The sequence below is a fragment of the Heterodontus francisci genome, chromosome 33, assembly GCF_036365525.1.
Source record: "Heterodontus francisci isolate sHetFra1 chromosome 33, sHetFra1.hap1, whole genome shotgun sequence".
NCBI classification, from domain to species: domain Eukaryota; kingdom Metazoa; phylum Chordata; class Chondrichthyes; order Heterodontiformes; family Heterodontidae; genus Heterodontus; species Heterodontus francisci.
The window spans coordinates 17,626,497-17,642,282 of record NC_090403.1 but is presented as its reverse complement, the minus strand read 5'-3'; the positions used below and the strand labels follow the sequence as shown (position 1 = coordinate 17,642,282).

The window sequence follows — 15,786 nt, the reverse complement described above, 5'->3', positions numbered from 1 at the left end:
CATACGAATTAGGAGCAGGAGTAGGCCACTTGGCCCCTCAAGCCTGCTCCGCCATTCAATAAATTCGTGGCTGAACTGATTACTCCACATTCCCGCCTACCCCCATAACCCTTCACCCCCTTGCTTTTCAAGAATCTATCTACCTCTGCCTTAAAAATATTCAAAGACTCTGCTTCCACCGCCTTTTGAGGAAGGGAGTTCCAAAGACTCACGACCCTCAGAGAAAATATTTCTCCTCATCTCTGTCTTAAATAGGCGACCCTTTATTTTTAAATAGTGACCCCAGTTCTAGATTCTCCCACAAGAGGTAACATTCACCCTGTCAAGATCCTATATGCTTCAATCAAGTCGCCTCTTACTATTCTACCCATTTATATTCTTCCTTAAATAAGGTGACCAGTACTGTACACAGTACTCCAAATGTGGTCTCACCAATGCCCTGTATAACTGAAGCATAACCTCCCTACTTTAGTATTCAATTCCCCTTGCCATAAATGATAACATTTTATTAGCTTTCCTATTTACTTGCTGTCTGACATGCTGTTCTCCCTTCGTCAGCTACAGGAGAAATGCCGCGAGCAACAGATGCCCCTCTACGTTGCTTTCATTGATCTCACCAAAGCCTTTGACCTCATCAGCAGACGTGGTCTCTTCAGACTACTAGAAAAGATCGGATGTCCACCAAAGCTACTAAGTATCATCACCTCATTCCATGTCAATATGAAAGGCACAATTCAGCATAGCGGCGCCTCATCAGACCCCTTTCTTATCCTGAGTGGCGTGAAACAGGGCTGTGTTCTCGCACCTACACTGTTTGGGATTTTCTTCTCTCTGCTGCTCTCACATGCGCTCAAGTCTTCAGAAGAAGGAATTTTCCTCCATGCAAGATCAGGTGGCAGGTTGTTCAATCTTGCCCGTCTAAGAGCGAAGACCAAAGTACGGAAAGTCCTCATCGGGGAACTCCTCTTTGCTGACGATGCTGCATTAACATCTCACACTGAAGAGTGTCTGCAGAATCTCATTGACAGGTTTGCGGCTGCCTGCAACGAATTTGGCCTAACCATCAGCCTCAAGAAAATGAACATCATGGGACAGGACGTCAGAAATGCTCCATCCATCAATATCGGCTACCATGCTCTAGAAGTGGTTCAAGAGTTCACCTACCTAGGCTCAACTATCACCAGTAACCTGTCTCTTGATGCAGAAATCAACAAGCACATGGGAAAGGCTTCCACTGCTATGTCCAGACTGGCCAAGAGAGTGTGGGAAAATGGCGCACTGACATGGAACACAAAAGTCCGCGTGTATCAAGCCTGTGTCCTCAGTACCTTGCTCTACGGCAGTGAGGCCTGGACAACGTATGTCAGCCAAGAGCAAAGTCTCAATTCATTCCATCTTCGCTGCCTCCGGAGAATACTTGGCATCAGGTGGCAGGACCGTATCTCCAACACAGAAGTCCTCGAGGTGGCCAACATCCCCAGCTTATACACACTACTGAGTCAGCGGCGCTTGAGATGGCTTGGCCATGTGAGCCGCATGGAAGATGGCAGGATCCCCAAGGACACATTGTACAGCGAGCTCGCCACTGGTATCAGACCCACCGGCTGTCCATGTCTCCCCTTTAAAGATGTCTGCAAACGCGACATGAACTCCTGTGACATTGATCACAAGTCGTGGGAGTCAGTTGCCAGCGATCGCCAGAGCTGGCGGGCAGCCATAAAGGCGGGGTTAAATGTGGCAAGTCGAAGTGACTTAGCAGTTGGCAGGAAAAAAGACAGAAGCGCAAGGGGAGAGCTAACTGCGAAACAGCCCTGACAACCAATTTTATCTGCAGCACCTGTGGAAGAGTCTGTCACTCTAGTATTGGCCTTTATAGCCACTCCAGGCGCTGCTCCACAAACCACTGACCACCTCCAGGCGCTTACCCATTGTCTCCCGAGACAAGGAGGCCAAAGAAGAAGAAGAATTACTTGCTGTACCTGCATACGGTACCTTATGTGATTCATGCACTAGGACACCCAGATCCCTCTGCATCTCAGAGCTCTGCAATCTCTCACCATTCAGATAATATGCTTTTCTTTTATTCTTCCTGCCAAAGTGGACAATTTCACATTTTCCCACATTCTGCTCAATTTGACAGATCTTTTCCCACTAACTTAACCTATCTATATCCCTTTGTAGCCTCCTTATGTCCTCTTCACAACTCACTTTCCTACCTATCTTTGTGTCAACAGCAAATTTAGCAACCATACCTTCAGTCCCTTCATCCAAGACATTTATATAAATTATAAAAAGTTGATGCTCCAGCACTAATCCCGGTGGCACACCACTTGTTACATCTTGCAAACCAGAAAATAACCCATATATGCCTACTCTCTGTTTCCTGTTAGCTAGTCAATCTTATAGAGTCATAGAGAGATACAGCACCGAAACAGGCCGTGCTGACCATCAACCACCCATTTATACTAATCCTATATTAATCCCATTTTTCCCTCTCACATCCCCACCTTCCCTCAATTCTCCTACCACCTGCCTACACTAGGGGCATTTTTTTTTTACAATGGCCAATTTACCTATCAACCCACAAGTCTTTGGCATGTGGGAGGAAACCAGAGCACCCAGAGGAAACCCACGTGGTCACAGGGAGAACTTGCAAACTCTGCACAGGCAGTACCCAGAACTGAACCTAGGTCACTGGAGCTGTGAGGCTGCAGTGCTAGCCACTGTGCCACTGTTCCATCCATGGCAATATGTTACCCCCTACACCATGAGCTTTTATTTTCTGCAATAACCTTTGATGTGGCACCTTATCAAATGCCTTCTGGAAATATTAGTACAGTACATCCACCAGTTCCCCTTTATCCACATCACACATTACTTCCTCAAAGAACTCCAATAAATTATGAAACATGATTTCCCTTTCACAAAACTATGCTGACTCTGCCTGATTACCTTGAATTTTTCTAACTGCCCTGCTACAACGCCTTTAATAATAGCTTCTAACATCTTCCCTATGACATGTTAAGCTAACTGGCCTGCTTTCTGTCTTTCTCTCCTTTTTGAATAGAGAAGTTACATTCACTATTTTCCAATCTAATGGAACCTTCCCCAAATCTAGGAAATTTTGGAAAATTAAAACCAACGCCACAACTACCTCAGTAGCCACTTCTTTTAAGACCAAAGGATGAAGTCCATCAGTTCCCGGGGACTTGGATGCCCGCAGCTCCATCAATTTGCTCAGTACCACTTCCCTGGTGATTGTAATTTTCTTGAGTTCCGCCCTCCCTTCCAGTTCCTGACTTACAGCTAATTCTGGGATGTTACTTGTATCCTCAATAGTGAAGACCGATGCAAAATATCTGTTCAATTCATCTGCCATCTCCTTATTATCCATTATTAATTCCCCAGACTCACTTTCTATAGGACCAATGCTCACTTTGTTAACTCTTTTCTTTTTTAAATATCTATAGAAACTCTTACTATCTGTTTTTATATTTCTAGCTAGCTTTCTCTTGTACTCTAATTTTCCCCTCCTTATTAATGTTTTAGTCATTCTTTGCTGTTTTTTTTATATTCTGTCCAATCTTCTGACTTGCCACCTTGAAAAATTCTCACCCTGTTCTATTGGCCTTTACAGCCTTGTGGATGGCAGGAAGCTATTACTCACTGCATGGTCAGTGACGTACCGCATGGTCAGTCACTCACCGTACGGTCTGTGACTCACTGCACGGTCAATCACTCACCGTACGGTCTGTGACTCACTGCACGGTCAGTCACTCACCGTACAGTCTGTGACTCACTGCATGGTCAGTCACTCACTGCACGGTCAGTCACTCACTGCACGGTCTGTGACTCACTGCACGGTCTGTGACTCACTGCACGGTCTGTGACTCACTGCACGGTCTGTGACTCACTGCACTGTCTGTGACTCACTGCACGGTCAGTCACTCACTGCACGGTCAGTCACTCACTGCACGGTCAGTCACTCACTGCACGGTCAGTCACTCACTGCACGGTCAGTCACTCACCGTACGGTCTGTGACTCACTGCACTGTCTGTGACTCACTGCACGGTCAGTCACTCACCGTATGGTCTGTGACTCAATGCACTGTCAGTGACTCACTGCACTGTCTGTGACTCAATGCACTGTCTGTGACTCACTGCACTGTCTGTGACTCACTGCACTGTCTGTGACTCACTGCACTGTCTGTAACTCACTGCACTGTCTGTGACTCAATGCACTGTCTGTGACTCACTGCACTGTCTGTGACTCACTGCACGGTCAGTCATTCACCGTACGGTCTGTGACTCACTGCACGGTCTGTGACTCAATGCACTGTCTGTGACTCACTGCACTGTCTGTGACTCAATGCACTGTCTGTGACTCACTGCACTGTCTGTGACTCACTGCACTGTCTGTAACTCACTGCACTGTCTGTAACTCACTGCACTGTCTGTAACTCACTGCACTGTCTGTGACTCAATGCACTGTCTGTGACTCAATGCACTGTCTGTGACTCACTGTACTGTCTGTGACTCACTGCACAGTCAGTCACTCACCGTACGGTCTGTGACTCACCGTACGGTCTGTGACTCACCGTACGGTCTGTGACTCACCGCACGGTCTGTGACTCACCGCACGGTCTGTGACTCACCGCACGGTCTGTGACTCACCGCACGGTCTGTGACTCACTGCACTGTCTGTGACTCACTGCACTGTCTGTGACTCACCGCACGGTCAGTCACTCACCGTACGGTCTGTGACTCACCGCACTGTCTGTGACTCACCGCACTGTCTGTGACTCACTGCACGGTCAGTCACTCACCGTAAGGTCTGTGACTCACTGCACTGTCTGTGACTCAATGCACTGTCTGTGACTCACTGCACTGTCTGTGACTCACTGCACTGTCTGTAACTCACTGCACTGTCTGTGACTCACTGCACTGTCTGTGACTCACCGCACGGTCAGTCACTCACCGCACTGTCTGTGACTCACCGCACTGTCTGTAACTCACTGCACGGTCAGTCACTCACCGTAAGGTCTGTGACTCACTGCATGATCTGTGACTCACCGCACTGTCTGTGACTCACCGCACGATCTGTGACTCACCGCACGATCTGTGACTCACCGCACGATCTGTGACTCACCGCACGATCTGTGACTCACCGCACGATCTGTGACTCACCGCACGATCTGTGACTCACCGCACGTTGTCTGTGACTCACTGCACGGTCTGTGACTCACTGCACGATCTGTGACTCACCGCACGATCTGTGACTCACTGCACGATCTGTGACTCACCGCACGATCTGTGACTCACCGCACGATCTGTGACTCACTGCACGGTTAGTCACTCACCGTACGGTCTGTGACTCACTCACCGCATGGCCTGTGACTCACCACACAGTCAGTGACTTACCGTATGGTCAGTGACTCACCTCACGGTCTGTGACTCACCGTATGGGCTGTAACGAACCACGCAGTCTATGACTTACCCCTGTGGCGAGCAACAGTTTGCAGAATAGATTTCCTGTAGGCGGGTAAATCTTGTACATGGAGGTGCCCAGTCCAAAGATCACTGAAAAACATGATATGCTACGTCAGACAAGGAGGGTTCATCGCTCAGTCATTCAGGCCAATTACATGCATTCTCTATTTTACCCTCACTCTGTACCCTAGTTACCCCAGACTCAATGACTACAGTGTACATCACCCAAGAGGCCTATCTCAGACTCAGTGTGTGCACTCTCCTGCTGTCATTAATGGGGGGATTTACATTTAACCTGTCTCAGGCTGATCCAGACCATTGATGTCCTGTCCAACATTAGTTAATCATTAAGCCCCATATCTAATCCATCACCAAGACCTCTTCAACATTGCCCATCTCCACCTCTAAGTCAGCCCTCTCTCACATAGCTTTGTCACTTCTCAACTTGACTAATGCAATGCTGTCCTTGCTCACCTGCAAGCGACCACCCTCTATCACTTAACCATCTCTCCAGCACTCAGTCTCCCTTCTTGAAATTCATCTCAAACCAGGATTTTGGCCATCCTTGTCATCCTTCCCTCCCTGGTACAGTGCCCATTTTCCTCTTGGGACATTTTTTTAAGTTAAAGACATTATGGGATAGACTTTTGACTGGATAGTAGAAATGGATAGCTTAAACGAAAGGCAGGAGTTAGGGGTTGTGTTCCAGCCTCTGTGACAGGTTTGCGCTCCAGTCCAGACAGGCCCGGTGAGTGGAGACTAAAATATGGTGTCTAAATACTGGGTTGGCATCCAGCGGGATACTCAGGTTTGGGTGAAGAGATCACTAGCTCAAAGATAGTGTTCCCACAGCTGAACCAGACTGGTTGAGTTCAAGCCCCTCTCCAGACTGCCCAGTGAAGTACTTGCGTCCGATAGGTAGCTAGCCCCCCACATTGTAATGGGTAGGTGGGGCTCTATAGGCTCGGTTGGAGACCATCGAGAAGAAGATACTCCTAAAATTAAAACTGCAAGGAAGGCAATAAGAAACCACCTTGGCTAGTCTTCCCTAGTGAGTGGTTCAAGACCCTCACATGTGAGACTTGAAACTGGACCTACTCTGACCCAGAGCACAATGGGTGAATACTAAAGTAATTGTTAAAAACAAAGAAGCTGGAAATGTGAAATTGTAACAGAAAATGCTGGAGATGCACACAGGGTCAATCAACACCAAGTTAACATTTCAGCCCAGCTCTGTATTAGAACAGAAAACTGTAAGATAAGATGAGTGTGGAACTGAAAAAATGGGGAAGAGGTAGGGAACCGGACACAACAGTGTCTAATCACTGCAAGGAAGGCAAAGGGTAAAATGATTGCAAACTGCTTGATAGAGAAGCAGGAATAATATCAAAGATAACCTCAATTTACCCTCCAATTTCCCATTCTAATGAATGGGCTACACTGAAACACTAGCATATCCTGATTCACCTGCTGTGTGTGTTCATCACTGAGTCCACTGAAGGCAGGTTCACGTAGAAATTAAACTTACCTAAAGCCAGTAACATGGCTAGTGCAGGGACTCCAAATGCCAAGGAGTAGCAGTCTGAATCGAAACACTGGACATCCTCTGTGAGCAGAGACAGAGCATAGTTAATTACAACAGTAATTATTCTCACTTTCACTACATTCTCCAGTGTACATCACTCAGATATTGGTACATACTAGTCAGACAGTAGGGCACACTGATCAGTCTGCTGTAATGTATACTGGGAAGTAGTACCGTACACTGATCAGCCATCAGTGCACACTAGCTAGACAGTAATACATATTGGTCAGACGTTGCCATAAGTTCACCTGTCAGACTGTAATGTACACTGGTCAGGTGGAAGCATGCATTTGTCCAAACTTGCAATAAGCAATATTCACAGTCAGAAAATGACAGAAAGAAACAAAAACAGGCAGCTTGTACCAGATCAGGGCTTTGCAGAACAAGTCTCACCCAGCAGGACCCTTGACCTCTAGCACACTACCAATCATTGCCTGTCACTGACAGGACTACAAACAGATCAGATATCACTGGAAAACACTGGGGACAGATCCAATATCACTGGAAGACACTGAGCACAGATCAGATATCACTGGAAAACACTGGGGACAGATCCAATATGACTGGAAGACACTGAGCACAGATCAGATATCACTGGAAAACACTGGGGACAGATCCAATATCACTGGAAGAAGCTGATCACAGATCAGATATCACTGGAAAACACTGGGGACAGATCCAATATCACTGGAAGACACTGAGCACAGATCAGATATCACTGGAAAACACTGGGGACAGATCCAATATGACTGGAAGACACTGAGCACAGATCAGATATCACTGGAAAACACTGGGGACAGATCCAATATCACTGGAAGACACTGAGCACAGATCAGATATCACTGGAAAACACTGGGGACAGATCCAATATCATTGGAAGACACTGAGCACAGATCAGATATCACTGGAAAACACTGGGGACAGATCCAATATCACTGGAAGACACTGAGTACAGATCAGATATCACTGGAAAACACTGGGGACAGATCCAATATCACTGGAAGACACTGAGCACAGATCAGATATCACTGGAAAACACTGGGGACAGATCCAATATGACTGGAAGACACTGAGCACAGATCAGATATCACTCGAAAACACTGGGGACAGATCCAATATGACTGGAAGACACTGAGCACAGATCATATATCACTGGAAAACACTGGGGACAGATCCAATATGACTGGAAGACACTGAGCACAGATCAGATATCACTGGAAAACACTGGGGACAGATCCAATATGACTGGAAGACACTGAGCTCAGATCAGCTATCACTGACAGGCTCTGGAACAGATCAGATATCACTGGAACACACTGAGCACAGATCAGATATCACTGGAAGACACTAGAACACATCAGATATCACTGGAAGACATTGGGGACGATCAGATGTCGCAGACTCTAGATACAGATCGGATATCTGCGACAGATCAGATGCCATTGACAAACATTGAGACAGAGCAGATATTACTGGGCGAAGCTGGTCAAGCAAGGGGCCAAAAGCCTGAACCAGTATTTTTTTTTATTCTCAGGTTTTTTTATGGTCTGCCCCTCTCTTTCTCAGTAGCTCAGCTCTGTTCAGATTTGATCAGTGTGTGGTTTGTACCCCAGCAGGTTGCAGTCAGCCATTTCCCTCTCAGGTGGATACAATGAACTCACTATTTTAGATGCGAATGACTGTGCAGTATCTCCTGGCAGTTTGGAATCAGAGACCAGGATGGACATTTTGGCCAATCTGTTTCTCATGTGTACTGGAGACTGATCTCAGTGTGGAATCAGTCTATTTTCTCGAGGTCAGTGCACCACTGTGAGGCTAAAAGAGCTCTAGGCATCTGTCAATGCCATCCCAGAGCAGGCTGTAGGGAGTTACAGTTGAGTAGCTTAGATGTGTTCTCCCTCTTCGCCTCTCTTATACCTGGTACCTGCCCCAATAGCGTTAACAACAGAGCTCACCAGGAGCAAACATGTGAAACAGCTTTACATCTGCCAGGTAGATTGCCAACTGGCTTTACCACCACCTCACCAACCCAACTCACTCACTGAGCTTCCTCACCTCTCAGAATCGGGATGACGATGCCTGCAATTAAAGCTGCCAAGTTCATGGCAAAGTAGAAGAATGTAAAGTACATCCGATACCCTTTCTCCTGTGAGGAATTAACAAACCCAGTTAGTAACAGCACAGAGCCCAGCACAGTCTGCCCCGATTCTTTGTACAGACATTTACACTTTCACCTTCTCCTGTGCTGAATTTACTTGAAGCCGCCAGTTAAATTAAAGTACTTCATTGGCTGTAAAGTACCTTTAGATATCCTGAGGTCATGAAAGGTGTTCCTCTCTCACTTCCTTCCTTCTTTCCTTCTTTTAACTTAACACTGATGTGGCCAGTGAGAGCATGTTCTCCATGAGTTGTTGTGACTACCGGACGACATGGACCGGACCTTGGTTCGATGGGGATGCCTCATTTCAAAAGTATAAGAGCTGAAAGCCATTTTTCCTGCTAGGATCTCTGTAGGGCAATCTTATGGTTTACTAGGTAAATATTGTTGGAAAAGCTAATATCTGGCTGAAAGGATAACCACTGACTGTTTAGTTTAGTTTAGTTTAGAGATACAGCACTGAAACAGGCCCTTTGGCCCACTGAGTCTGTGCCGACCATCAACCACCCATTTATACTAATCCTACACTAATCCCATATTCCTACCACATCCCCACCTGTCCCTATATTTCCCTACCACCTACTTATACTAGGGGCAATTTATAATAGCCAATTAACCTATCAACCTGCAAGTCTTTGGCATGTGGGAGGAAACCGGAGCACCCGGAGGAAACCCACGCAGCCACAGGGAATTAGAATTAGAACATGAGAACATTACAGCGCAGTACAGGCCCTTCGGCCCTCAATGTTGCGCCGACCTGTGAAACCATCTGACCTACACTATTCCATTTTCATCCATATGTCTATCCAATGACCACTTAAATGCCCTTAAAGTTGGAGAGTCTACTACTGTTGCAGGCAGGGCGTTCCACGCCCCTACTACTCTCTGAGTAAAGAAACTACCTCTAACATCTGTCCTATATCTATCACCCCTCAACTTAAAGCTATGTCCCCTCGTGTTTGCCATCACCATCCGAGGAAAAAGACTCTCACTATCCACCCTATCTAACCCTCTGATTATCTTATATGTCTCTATTAAGTCGCCTCTCCTCCTCCTTCTCTCCAACGAAAACAACCTCAAGTCCCTCAGCCTTTCCTCGTAAGACCTTCCCTCCATACCAGGCAACATCCTAGTAAATCTCCTCTGCACCCTTTCCAAAGCTTCCACATCCTTCCTATACTGCGGTGACCAGAACTGCACGCAATACTCCAGGTGCGGTCTCACCAGAGTTTTGTACAGCTGCAGCATGACCTCGTGGCTCCGAAACTCGATCCCCTTACTAATAAAAGCTAATACACCATATGCCTTCTTAACAGCCCTATTAACCTGGGTAGCAACTTTCAGGGATTTATGTACCTGGACACCAAGATCTCTCTGTTCATCTACACTACCAAGAATCTTCCCATTAGCCCAGTACTCTGCATTCCTGTTACTCCTTCCAAAGTGAATCACCTCACACTTTTCCGCATTAAACTCCATTTGCCATCTCTCAGCCCAGCTCTGCAGCCTGTCTATGTCCCTCTGTACCCTACAACATCCTTCGGCACTATCCACTACTCCACCGACCTTCGTGTCATCCGCAAATTTACTAACCCACCCTTCTACACTCTCTTCCAGGTCATTTATAAAAATGACAAACAGCAGTGGCCCCAAAACAGATCCTTGCGGTACACCACTAGTAACTAAACTCCAGGATGAACATTTGCCATCAACCACCACCCTCTGTCTTCTTTCAGCTAGCCAATTTCTGAGCCAAAGCTCTAAATCACCTTCAACCCCATACTTCCGTATTTTCTGCAATATCCTACCGTGGGGAACCTTATCAAACGCCTTACCGAAATCCATATACACCACATCCACTGCTTTACCCTCATCCACCTGTTTGGTCACCTTCTCAAAAAACTCAATAAGGTTTGTGAGGCATGACCTACCCTTCACAAAACCGTGCTGACTATCGCTAATGAACTTATTCTTTTCAAGATGATTATAAGGGGACAACATTTGCTATCCTCCAGTCTTCCGGCACTATTCCTGTCGTCAATGACGACATAAAGATCAAGGACAAAGGCTCTGCAATCTCCTCCCTGGCTTCCCAGAGAATCCTAGGATAAATCCCATCTGGCCCAGGGGACTTATCTATTTTCACACTTTCCAAAATTGCTAACACCTCCTCCTTGTGAACCTCAATCCCATCTAGCCTAGTAGTCTGAATCTCAGTATTCTCCTCCACAACATTTTCTTTCTCTACTGTAAATACTGTAAATACTGGGAGAACTTGCAAACTCCACACAGGCAGTACCCAGAATTGAACCTGGGTCGCTGGAGCTGTGAGGCTGCGGTGCTAACCACTGCGCCACTGTGCCGCCCATTTCCTGGATATATTGACTGCATTAAATAAATTAAGAGAGGAATGATTATATAGTTGCTTTAGATGTTAAAATGTTATTTATCCAATGAAGCAAGTACAGATGTTGGTTTTGTAGCTGTCAACCTGAATGGGTAGATGAGAATGAGCCCTGCACAGTAACAGGTGGGCCTGAGACTAGGCCTCAAGACTCATTTAAATTAGACCAACAACCTGCTTTGTGTTCCCAGGCAGCTCGCTGGTAAAGTGGGCAACAATTATAGGCAACTACAACACCAGAAATGTTCCTCAGGTTGGTCTTGCAGGATTGGGTAGATGGGAGGTGCTTGGGAGGGAGTGGGGAGGTGATTAGAAGGATGAGAGGCAGTGACGGCTGGTATTGGTCTTTGGGACTGCGGAGGAGGCTGGAGCAACTGGGCAGGAGGAGTGTACTCTTGCTGTGTCTATGCCAGCTCTGTGCTAGAGACATCCTGACCGACTGCCCCACTTTCACCCATAGCCCTGCATCTTCCTCAATTCAAAAACTCATCCACTTTTCCCTTTAAAGATACAATGATCTCTGCCAATAGATTTACTCCAGAAAGTAATTTGGTTAGTCTGTGTGAGAATCCACCTCATTCAGGGTTGTGACATTAATTGGTCTTGAGCCTTGTTATTGGTGCTTATAGAAACCCACACTCTATCAATGGTAGAGAGGTTTCAAGCCACATCATAGTTCTTGTTTTTCGTTTAGTCTTTGGGTGTATTATGGTGCAGTAATAAAAGTGAGAATTTGCATATATATAGCACCTTTAAGTTCTTGACGTGTCCCAAAAGGCTTCGCTTGTTCAGATAAGTGTTAAGGATCCTATATTACTATTTGAAGAAGAGCTGAGTATTCTCCCAACATTTCTCCTCCAAAGATTCATCTGATTAATGTTTGTAGGTTCTTATGAACATCCGAACAATGACGGAAAAGCCCCGCACTATTACAATGCCTTATTGACAATCTCCACTCCACTGAAACCAGATGATCTCCTAGGAGAGGCGATAACCAGATAAAGACCCAGGCCCATTAGGGGGAAGAAATCTGGAACTTTCCTCACCGACACCTTTAGATGATCAAAACTAATCCAAGAGATCTATTTGGTCTGGAATTCCTTGAAGTTCCTAACTTTTTGTAAGATGTGGTCTCTGCTCCTGCCAGAAACAAGTCCAGCTCTCCCTTGAAGGGATTCATTGAGTCAGCATTGCTGTGGTTCAGTTGGCTCCTGCGTCTGTCTGATTAGTGATGCCTTCAAAAGTAATTTGTGCTAAACACAATATGATGTTTCTCGGCAATGTGATGAGGTGCTGTATAAATGTAGGCCTTTCCTTATTTTAACAATAGTCTGATCTTTCCCACATTATTGGAGATTTTGTATGTTAAGGGGTTTATTACATAGAATTAGATCAAATTTACAGCACAGAAACAGGCCATTCAACCCATCTGGTCCCTGTTGGTGTTTATGCTCCACACAAGCCTCTTCCTACCCCTCTTCACCCTTTAACACGATCAACATCTATTCTATTCTTCAACATCCTTCTATTCTTTCCTCCCTCATGTGTTTATCTAGCTTCTGCTTAAAAAACATCTATGCTAATGCTATGCTAATCCAATCTCTCAATAACACAGGGTCAATCTGCCCTCACCTCTTTCCCACCAATTTGATCAGCACCAAAAGGTGACACGTTGGATCTGATTCCACCGGATCCGACGGAAATAAGGAACAGCCCAATGTAGGCACCCACCCTGCAAGCAGAAAGAGAGTCCAGTCAATGTCTACTTAGTATATCGGAGCAGGTGAAATGGATAAGTGATACAGTAGTCTATGGGATCAATTTTAACTTCATGACAGGAATGGGATGGTAGGGAAACCTCCCTCTCCTCCCCCATGGGGAGTTCAGCATGAAGCCTGCACCATTTTAAGTCCAGAGCCTCATTTCTATAAAGCAGCACTGTCCCCCTCTGTAAACTGGTGGAGTCTCAAGATGGCTGGTGGGCAGGAGCAGGAATTGTTCAGGAGCCCAAGGATTCTGGGGGCAGTCCCCTGGCATGGCTAGCAATGGGGAGGAAAGGGATTTGAATGAAGGTGCCAGCAATAAGAGCAAGAGGCAAGGCAGGTGCTGGGGAGCTCAAGGACTCTTGCTCCTCCACAAGGATTCCACATAAAAAACTACTCATCAAGACCTCTTCTGATCCCTCTGCTGTCTCCCATCAAGTCCTGCTTTTGTATTTGGCCTCATGCAGGATTTCCACCACTTTAATTTAAAATGGGGTTACGATGCCAATGATGCACAGTGGCGCAGTGGTTAGCACTGCAGCCTCACAGCTCCAGGGACCCGGGTTCGATTCCGGGTACTGCCTGTGTGGAGTTTGCAAGTTCTCCCTGTGTCTGCGTGGGTTTTCTCCGGGTGCTCCGGTTTCCTCCCACAAGCCAAAAGACTTGCAGGTTGGTAGGTAAATTGACCATTATAAATTGTCACTAGTATAGGTAGGTGGCAGGGAAATATAGGGACAGGTGGGGATGTTTGGTAGGAATATGGGATTAGTGTAGGATTAGTTTAAATGGGTGGTTGATGGTCGGCACAGACTCGGTGGGCCGAAGGGCCTGTTTCAGTGCTGTATCTCTAATCTAATCTAATCATGTCATCATGCACGAATTTTCCATGTAAAGAATGCACCCAGCTGCATGGGATTGTCTGCCCTGCCATGCCCAATCAGAGGTCACTTAAGACGGTGGGGGGGCGATGGTTGCAGGAATATTATCCCTGCCCTCCTCTGGTTAAGATCAACCCTCATGTGGCACTGGACTATGCCATGGACTGTGCGGTGTGGTCATGTATCCATGATACCCCAGGTTGTGAGCTGCTAATCTTTGCTGTTGGGCAAAGCTATCAAGCGTCAGTTGCTTTTCCTAAGGAGGGTGCAGAATTTCAGAGTAGAGATCATCCAACCTGCAAAGACATTCTAAGTTTCCGAAAAGTCCCCTACGTGTCTTTAACAGTTTCTGCAGCAACCATCCATTTCATTTCCATAGCACCTGAACCAGAGACTCTTTGCAGAACCTCCAGACTCCATTCAAAGACCCTCCAGTGACTGCTGGACAGGTCCTCCAGGGAACCACAAGAGACCCTAGGCCTGAAGTGGTCAGGGCCTGCTCCACAGACTATCCAGGATCAGGGGCGGTCACATTATGTGAATAACAATGGTGGGTGCCCAGCCTGGGAGCAGGGGAGGGAGAGCACACGTGACAATGGTCAGTCACTCTCTTAGCTGCCAGTGCCAACAGATGTTTGCCAGCCCTGACTGACCTCCTTTACAAGGAGACCAGGAAGGTTACTTCTACCATGGCTTTGGTGGGGAATGGGTGTCCAGGCTAGAGTTCAGCCACCAAAACATTGTGTTCATTCCATGTCCAGGATGTTCAGCCTGGGGCTGAGGCTGGGGCCAAGGAAATTCCCAGTGAGGGAATTTCACCTCCCCCACCCCACCCCCACACCCTACCCCACTGCCAGCCTTGCCCTTCAGGCAACACAGCCAATTTTTGGGGTGTGCAGATGTAAATTCCCAAAACAGGCTGCCCAATAGTGTCTCGAAGCTGAGGTCATATCGATGCTGTTCCCCCTCCACTCCCCTTTCAATCAGCTAATGTCAGGAGTGGGCTTACGAACTTTTAGGCCCCCTATGTTAATTCCAAGGACCAAAGAAGACTTGTGGGAAGGGAGATTTTGATTTTTGCTTGGCTGTCAGTTTCCATTTTGTAGAGGTCCTCACCATTACAGGACTCCCGTCTCCTTTATTTAATTGGGGCCCTATTTACATCTTAGAAGAACGATTTCCATATCAGAAAGAGCTGATAGCCTGAAACAGGCGGGCAGTTTGGACACCTGGCAGTAGGCCCCTTTATATTGGCCGAGTGAGACACTTGCTGCCAAACAGGCAGCACACCACGTTCAGCACAGGAAATCAGGCCAGAGCTATCATCAGCATGGGGGGAACGGGGGAACTGGGGGGAAAGGTTTGCAATCATGGGGGTGTGGGGTGACAGCAGGTCAGATTATTTTTTTTGGGCCCCGAAGGTTCACTCTTGCTCCTCTGAGGCTCAAAAATATAATTCGACTCTAAACTTTGGGTATATCTGTTTTCTTCCATTGCCCATTGAATTG

General features: G+C 46.7%; 1 protein-coding gene across 1 annotated transcript in view; it reads right to left on the bottom strand.

The window, feature by feature from the left end:
* The window catches only part of LOC137348041 (solute carrier family 15 member 1-like), a 196,168-nt gene that overhangs the window by 95,898 nt on the left and 84,484 nt on the right, over window positions 1–15,786 (bottom strand). Inside the window, exons 8-11 of the mRNA XM_068013142.1 lie at window positions 13,270–13,369; window positions 9,131–9,221; window positions 7,019–7,096; window positions 5,498–5,580 (exon numbers count right to left, since the gene is read on the bottom strand). Coding sequence (XP_067869243.1) covers window positions 5,498–5,580; window positions 7,019–7,096; window positions 9,131–9,221; window positions 13,270–13,369 — 352 coding nt within the window. The remainder of the gene's footprint in view (window positions 1–5,497; window positions 5,581–7,018; window positions 7,097–9,130; window positions 9,222–13,269; window positions 13,370–15,786) is intronic.